Source organism: Vanellus vanellus, assembly GCF_965231255.1.
Source record: "Vanellus vanellus genome assembly, chromosome: 13".
NCBI lineage: Eukaryota > Metazoa > Chordata > Aves > Charadriiformes > Charadriidae > Vanellus > Vanellus vanellus.
Genome location: NC_138918.1, coordinates 8,901,497 through 8,909,780, shown reverse-complemented (window position 1 = coordinate 8,909,780; position 8,284 = coordinate 8,901,497). Strand labels below are relative to the sequence as shown.

At 54.1% G+C, this 8,284-nt stretch overlaps 1 protein-coding gene across 1 annotated transcript; it reads left to right on the top strand.

The window, feature by feature from the left end:
* Window positions 1–886: 886 nt before the first annotated feature.
* NKX2-5 (NK2 homeobox 5) lies at window positions 887–2,628 on the top strand (the record flags this gene model as incomplete). Its single annotated transcript, XM_082489767.1, has 2 exons — window positions 887–1,181; window positions 2,021–2,628. The coding sequence occupies 2 exons, from the start codon at window positions 887–889 to the stop codon at window positions 2,626–2,628; spliced, it is 903 nt and encodes a 300-aa protein (XP_082345893.1).
* Between the last annotated feature and the right edge of the window lie 5,656 nt (window positions 2,629–8,284).

Here is an 8,284-nt window from a genome sequence, read left to right as displayed (position 1 = left end):
CTCGCCGCAGCCCAGCAGCCGGTTCCTTTGTGTTATTCCCCTTCTCTTGCCCCCAGGCCTCCTGTATATTTTGCAACGCCTTCGACCCGCGTTTCTTGCAGACAGCGCTATTTTTTATTTTTTTGTTCTTTTGTTTGTAAGCTTCACAATCAGGCGGGGGGGGGGGGAACAACAGGCATTTCCCCCTCCAAAGTCAGGGGAGGGCTGTTGAGGGTCTCTCTCCTATCAGCTGGATTTTGCGGGCGTTGTGCTTCTTGAGAATATCTGTGTAAACCTTAAACGCGGATTTCCCCTTGAACGCGCTTCACACGACACTGAACTCCCGTTTTCTAGTTCCTGCGATCGGATATTGCAGAATACTAAAAACGAAACCTCCGTTCCCTCGCTTTAAAAAAAAAAAAAATAATAAAATCAGCACATATTTGGTTGATGGTTTCCTCCCGGCCTGTTTATTTAATCTGACTGTATGATAGATGGCATCAGATAGTGGCTTTGTACACATTAGGCCATTCTGGATTTCTTTTTTTTAATGGATCAACAAACTCAGCGGGGAAAAGCTGGATAAATACACTGCCGCCCCTTTAAATGAGTGGGGATGTTTTTGAGATGTATTACTATATTAGGTGACATGGAACTTTGCATCTCTCATACCATCACTGCAATGTTGGCCAATAGAAAGCTAAAGTCACCCAAAAACTGCCTAGTCCCTCCTTCCCTTCCCTTATGGTCTGGTCCTACCTGCCTCCAGTGCACAAGTCAAGGCTACTCGCGGGAATGCTATGTGCCCCCTCCATGAGCCCACGCTCCACCACTGCTCCAGGTTGGCTGCTCCTCACCTGCTTTTCCATGACCGTGGGCTCCGGCCGCTGCCCCGCTCTCCTCCGCAATGTTTCCTAGCCCTGTGACAACGACCCCCTTCTCGGTCAAGGATATTTTGAACTTGGAACAGCATCAGAGCGGCCTGGCCTCCATGGAGCTCTCCTCGCTGTCCTCCCCGTCCTGCATGTTGGCCACCTTCAAGCAGGAGGCGTACAGCGCCGAGCCCCCGGCCCTGCCCGACCTGCGGGAGGAGCTGCCCGAGGCCCACCCGGCCAAAGCCCCCGCCGTCTTCCCCGGCTCCTACTACGTGAAAAGCTACGTGGAAATGGACTCGGCCAAGGACGCCAAGGCGGACAAGAAAGGTAAAGCCGGCGAGTAACGGCGGGGATGGCCGGGGCTCGCCGGTGGAGTTGAGAAAAGGGGAGGGCAGGGGGAAGGCGACCCCCGGCCCGGGCTGGGCGCTCGGGCTCCCTCGGGGCGGCGGGGGAAGGGGGGATGGTGCGGGGCTGCGGGCGGGAGGCACCGCGCCCGACCTCGGGGCTCGGGGGAAGAAGAGCATCTTCATCTCCTCCTGGGCCCCGCGGGACAGACCCACGGCGGGGAGCGTCCCACCGGAGCCCGGCCCGGGAGACCCCCGCGGCTCCCCCGAGCCGGGCTGGGGCCGCGGCCGCGCTGGCTGCCCCGACGGGATGGGCAAAGCTGGAGGATGATACGCGACGCCTTGAGCTTCTCCAGAAACTGAGCGACAAATTTGATTTTTAATTCGCTCGGCTGAGTGTACGCTCACGGGGTCGGGGTGGGATTCGGTACAAAGGCCACATGCGACAAATCCAGGCTCTGGCACAGGCGGTCGCAACTCAAATCAGTGCACGGAGCATCCTTGTTGTCAAACAAACAAAAAAAGGCCGACAGAAAATTGCTGAAGAGGTACTTAAAGAGCGGGGCAGGGCCGGTCCCGCTGCCGCAAGAGCGGGTCGCCGCGGCGGCCTGCGAGGCCGAGGCACAGCGAGCCGGGGAAGAGCCGGGGAAGAGCCGGGGAAGAGCCGGGGAAGAGCCGGGGAAGAGCCGGGGAAGAGCCGGGGAAGAGCCGGGGAAGAGCCGGGGCTCGCTCACGGTGCACGCGCTTTATTGAACATTGCTTTATTGTTTTGCCCACTTTTTTTCCTCCCCCTTTTTCCTTTGCCCGCTTATTTTGCTGCAGAACTGTGTTCCCTGCACAAGAGCCTGGAGCAAGAGAAAAGAGACCTAGATGATCCCGAGCGCCCCAGACAGAGGAAAAGGAGGAAACCTCGTGTCCTCTTTTCTCAAGCCCAAGTCTACGAACTGGAGCGAAGGTTCAAGCAGCAGAAATACCTCTCGGCTCCCGAGAGAGACCATCTAGCGAACGTCCTAAAGCTCACCTCCACCCAAGTGAAAATTTGGTTCCAGAATCGAAGGTATAAATGCAAAAGGCAGAGACAGGATCAGACCCTCGAAATGGTGGGCATCCCTCCCCCCCGGCGGATAGCGGTGCCGGTGCTGGTGCGCGATGGGAAGCCCTGCCTGGGGGAGTCTTCTCCCTACAGCTCGCCGTACAATGTCAGCATTAACCCCTATAGCTACAACGCTTACCCCGCGTACGCTAATTACAACAGCCCCGCCTGCAACGCCAACTACAACTGCAACTACCCCTCCATGCAGACCATGCAGCCCTCGGCGGCCGGCAACAACTTCATGAACTTCGGCGTAGGGGACTTGAATTCGGTGCAGACGCCCATCCCGCAGGGGAACGCGGGGATTTCCACGTTGCACGGGATCCGAGCCTGGTAGAGCCGCCCCCGCCCCCAGCCTGCTCCCCCCTGCGTGGACCACGGCCACCGGCGAGACCCCGGGGACCGGGGATGCGGAGACTTCGGCCGCGCCTGCGAGCCGGTCTCGGGACATTTCCAGGCTGCGGGGGGTGGGGGTTTGGGGGGTGGGGGGACGGTTCCCTGCAGCATCCCGGAGCAGTTCACGAGCGTGGCGGCCATTTCCAGCGGGGAGGGCATTTCGTGCGGTGGCTGTGCCCCGGGCCGGGCGGGCGGGGGCCGCGCAGCTCCCGACCCGTGCGCCCACCCCTCTCGCTCCCCCTTCCACCGGGGTCTTCGCCCCGGTAATTACCCTCCTTTCTCCCTACAAAGCAGTCAGTCATTTTGCTTGACTTGCTCCCAACAACAGCTAGCCCTGCAACCCTTTTTTTTTCTTTTTTTTTAAATTTTTACTCTATACTAATTATTATTATTATTGAGATCCGCATTTAATTTTTTGCACTTCCCATACGGTCCCCGCTGTCCTGCCAGTTCAGCATCTCACCAGCCCCCAGGTCTCCCCTTGCGAGGCTGCTAACGCCGGCCTCGGCTGCGCCCCGCAGGCACCCGGTACCGGGCCGGGAGCGGCTCTCGGCAGCTGGAAACCCAGGACAGATGTCCTCGGATGAAGACAGACCCCCCCACCCCGGACAAGGAATACAGACACTCCGACCTGCCAGGTCCTCGTAGGGTTATGCACTAAAACGTGAGTTAGTATTGAAATGCACTGTCCGCCCCTTGCCCCGCCGCCCGTTCGTACGTGTTTCCCTTTGCTGTACAAGCTGACGGAGATCAGCGAGTTGTCATTAAAGAGAGTGGCTTAACCTTGCGCGTCCCTGGCCTTCCTTGTGCGCCCCCCCCCCAGCACCCCCCGGCGACGGAGCCGCCCGCCCCGGGGCTCTCACTGGCCGCAGGCTGCCGCCTCCTCCGCTCCGGGAGCCTTTCCCTGCCGCCCCCCCCCGCCCCGGCTTTGCGTAGCCCTCCCGTAATTTCAGCAATTGCTCTTGTGACGCCCGCAAATGGTGCTCGTATTTTAATGTCTTTCAAAAAGCATGTAAAAGCCGCTTTTTAAGCTCACATTCCGGGCAGGACCGCTATGCACCGGCCGTGTTCCGTCCCCCGCTCCCGGCTGGGGTCGAGGCCAGCCCCGCTTCCCCCCCCTTGGTGATCCCCTCGCCCCGAGTCTCCCGGAGCGGGGGGCGAGCGGCCGGTTTCTTCCCTGCAGAGAAAAGCAATGCAAAGAGGGTACAAACAAGCCATAAACCAAAGGGATCGGGCTCTGCCGGAGGGAAACTGCCCCCAGCGCATCCGCGGGAGGTGTCCGCAGCCCCTCCGCACCCGGTCCCCATGGGGGAGAGGGGCAGAGGACTCCCCGCCTGCCCCCAAACTGCCCAAAGGCAACGAGCGGGGCTCCCCACCGCCCGGCTCCCTGCCCCTGCTCTGCCTCAGCCGCGTTCCTCTCGGCCGCTTTTACAGTAGTCGCTATCAAATGTCAATTATTGGGAGTGAGAAACAACAAACATTGTAATTCAGCGCAGTCAAAACATCCTCTGAGCGTCTGAGATTGTCCGGCCCGGTGACAAAGCGATTAGGGGAACCTGCAACCTCTCCTGCCTTGGCCATATCGGCCCCATCAGTAAATAGGGATGGAGACAGGGTGGCTGTGGCCCTGGGACACAGGATGAAAGGCTGCCGGTGAATGGAAGCTGCCTGCAGCCTCTAAACCTCCTTCCCAAGGGGACCAACCTCGCACACCCCCCGAGGTAGGATTGCACAGATAAGGAGCTCCGGCCTCCTTCCTATCTCTGCAAATGGAAGAGGAGCCCTGGGTGCTGCTCACAAAGCCCCTAATGCAGCGTAGACACCTGTCTGGGGCTCAGGGCTGAGCAAAGGGTGGCCTTCTGCTGCTCCCCAAGGACAGTCTACCTCGGGGGCACTTACCCAAGAGAGGCAGACGGACATTGGGTCTGTTACAAGATTGGGGACCACAGCCTGCTCGCCTGAAGCAGGAGACACGGGGCTGCTTGCCCCTAAGTGCACAGGAGGTGGGGCCAGCCCCACAGCTGTGCAGCCCGAGAAGAAGCCAAGGCTACTTCTCATGTGAAACCTCTAATTCTGGTATCACTGGCTGCATGATGACTTTTGCCTTCTTCCCTTCCAAACTTTGCATTGGAAGGACACACAGACTTCAGCAGATGCTAAAGAGGAAGCACATTAGCCAGAAAATACTCTGCTCTAAGAGGGCCAAGGGTGTCTACCTTCCAGAGAGACCCAGGCAAAGAGCATGGGAGGGGGCTGGAGAAAGCTGGGCTTAAACTCTGGCACTGTTGGATGCTGTGGGGGAGTCACTGTTTGGTGCCTCAATTTTCCCGATCTGTAAAATGAGCACGATGCTGCCATGCCACTCCACAATGGTGGTGTTATTGGCAGTTGGATCCTGCCATTGCAAAGCTTGGCCAGGACCAGAGCTCACAGGGAGCCCTCAGAAGACAGGACAAGTCCTGAGTTAACATAAGGGAAAGCATTAAGATTAGCTAAAACTTGAACCACTACTTTCAGAAGCTGGCCCTGAGTAGGGCCTTTTATTAAGTGGTCTACCAAGATGGATTGCTCTGAGACTCCAGGAAAAGCCACAAGAAAATGTAGCTCCACACGTCAACACAGCACCCCTCTCTGCACACTCTGAACATCCTTTCCCTTCCTCAGATCTCTTCATTTCTTCAAATCTGTTTATTTTCCTCTCATAATATCTCAGAGCTACAGCTATCAGGGAATCCAACAATCCAGTGGGATTTTAGCCTCCTGTTGCTCTGCAGAGGCTGTTCTGGGCACCAGCTTTGGGTCTGATTTCCAGGACCGTGCTCATTCTCAGTAGGGATGGATGTACTACAGCCCCTGCCCACACCGCTGCTCACACACTCCCCTCCTCCCCACGCTTCCCCATTCCTGTGGGAACTGCATCACGAGCAGATGCATGGCAGGATAAGACAGGGGCTTGGAACAGCAGCCGGAGCCTTGGAGCCGGTTCAGAAAGCGATTTAGGCAGAGGACACAACTGCAGCTGGCTGAGGCCGAGCGCAGTGCGGCAGCCCAGCGCTGGCAGAGGCACCAGCAGCCGCAGAGTGAGGCACGGCTCAAGACCTTTCATTAGCTGGATTAAGGGGAAGTGCAAGAGAGATATACAGTAGGAATTAACCCCCAGCACACTGATTTTGGCCAAGGGGGGCTCACTGTCCTCACATGCACAGACACCCCAGTGCTACTCATCCTGGTCTTCCAGGTTGGCCTCACCTCCAGCTGCAGCTCCACAGCAAGAACAGCCTCCGCAGCCCATACAGCCAACAGGGTCAGGCAGCGGTAAAAGGTCTCCCCAGGACTTCTAAAGACACTGAGGCCATCGGCACACACCACAGCACCGTTATGTGCTGTCCTGAGTCCAATCCTCTCAAAGGCTTAGAAAAACTGAATGCATCAAACTCGACACATTTCTCTGCCTGAGCCTGAAGTGTTTCCCATCTATAGAGCAATATGAAAAACCTGTGCTTAGAAAATATTATTCCAGAGGAAAGTGCGGGCTACCAGTGTTTCCCCAGGGAACTTGAAATCAGAGATCCTCTCAGTGTTTGGGGGCATGCTAAGGGATGTAGGAAAGAGGAATAAGAGGAAATCTTATTAAGATTTCAACTTGGATTTGGATCTGTCTTCTCCTCAGCTTTTTTTTTTTTTTTTTTTTGATTACACAGCCTGGCACTGGCATTCATTTCTCTGGTTTAGACCAGCTCTTTAAGTAGAATTCAGTGCCCCAACGCCACCTGAAGGTAACAGGGCAAGTGCAGCTCAGCCTGCTTGTCTTCTGGAGACAAACTGCATATGGTAGGTTTATACAAACTATTTGGAATTCACACAATTTGTGCAGGAACAAGTTGTCAGCTGTGAGGGACTGATACCAAATCCCTCTCCTTTAGCAGTTTTGCAGGAACTGAAGTAATTGTTTTTCCCAAATAACACCCCTGCAGTTCCTAAAGTGCATCTGTGGCTGGAATTTTATTCCTTAAGCTCAAGGAGTTTTCGTATAGAAAGTTACTCTCTAGAGTCAGAAAACAAGGAGATATGGTCCTGGCAGGAATTAGCGAAATGTTTCAGTGTTCCTGAAGAAGCCCAGCAGGAAAACAGATCGACAGCCCTCTCTCCCTATCCCCCTGCTCCTAATTCATCTCACTGACAACAGTTTAGATCAATATCAGCAGTAAGTGATTCCTTGTTAATGGGGATTATTAAGAAGAATCAACACCTTTAAAATGCTACTCCACGTTGTCTCCAAAGCGAGAAAGGGATAGACTTTCAGGCTGGAGTTCGATTTTTCATTCCTGGGTGGTTAGTTATTGACTACGACACGAACTTAATGCTACATTTTGACGCAGAAAGAGAGGGAAACGGGGATTTCTCTTAACAGAAGATCAAGCACTGGCAATACATTTGTGAAAGTTAATCAATCAGGGTTTAGCAAAGTGACATGGAATAAGTTCCTCGAAAATCACTGTCGTTTTAAACCCTGCCACTCCGGGGCATCATTCAGTAAGAAAGCCCCATTTAGTGACAAGATCATCCTCGCAGCAGTGCATCAGCCACGGGCCTTTCCTAACTTCTCCCTAGTTCACTTCCACATCAAAAGGAATTCCAGTGGTGTTTTTTTTTTTCCACCTGCTTTTCTTGCCTCAAACCAGCTTGCTTTATTATTTCAGTACAAACTCCAATCCAGCCTCAATGGAGGTCTGATCCTTACTGCTTCCTCCACTTCATGGGTAATGCACTGATCCGCACAGATTTTTCCTTTGAGGTGCCAACAAGAGGTCTTTAAGGATCTCAAACTCCCCTCTTCTCACTTCCCGCTGCAGTTCGCAGAAAACAGAGTAAAAGCACCAGCTGAACTAGATTATTGCTGCTGCTTCTAGCTATGGTGAAAGTTGTACTGCTGTGCCTTAGCTAATCAGCCAGTTTTAAACTGTCTCCACCATTTCCATCATAGTACTGCACGAATTTGCCCCAGTCTGTTACTTGAAATGGCTACTGGAGCTGATTGGCGGGCTGAGTAAAAATAGGTGAATTTCTCTGTCTCTTCACAACGGAGTTACTGGAACTGCAAATCACATACAAGCCATGTCAATGGAGTCTGGATGGATATGTTAAGAGGCAGGATAACACAGAAAATAAACCATTTCCCAGAAACTGAGCAAGAGGAAAAGCTGACAGAAGCCCAGGAAGAGAGGTGAAAATTCAGAAAAGCAAAGCAGGGCATTTTTAAACCCGCTCTGTGCGCCGAGGAATTGATGCGCTGACTCCACTGAGACTATAACACGTCTGTTAAGTTATTCCTGCTTAAAATAACTTTTTTTTTTTTTTTTTTGGTGTCAACAAAGAAGCATAGGCAAATGGATAAACCACAGGTCTGTAAGTCAGGAGATCTGAGCACTTTTCCCAGCTCCATTAGAGAGGGGCATCATGTTTGCAGTTGGGTCAGCACAGGCAGACCCCGACTCCTACGCAACTGCAAGCGGGGGCTATGCAAGTGCGGGAGCTCACCAACGCAATCTGCGGAGACCACTCAATACTTGCTTAGTTTGATGTGCCAGCAAAATAAG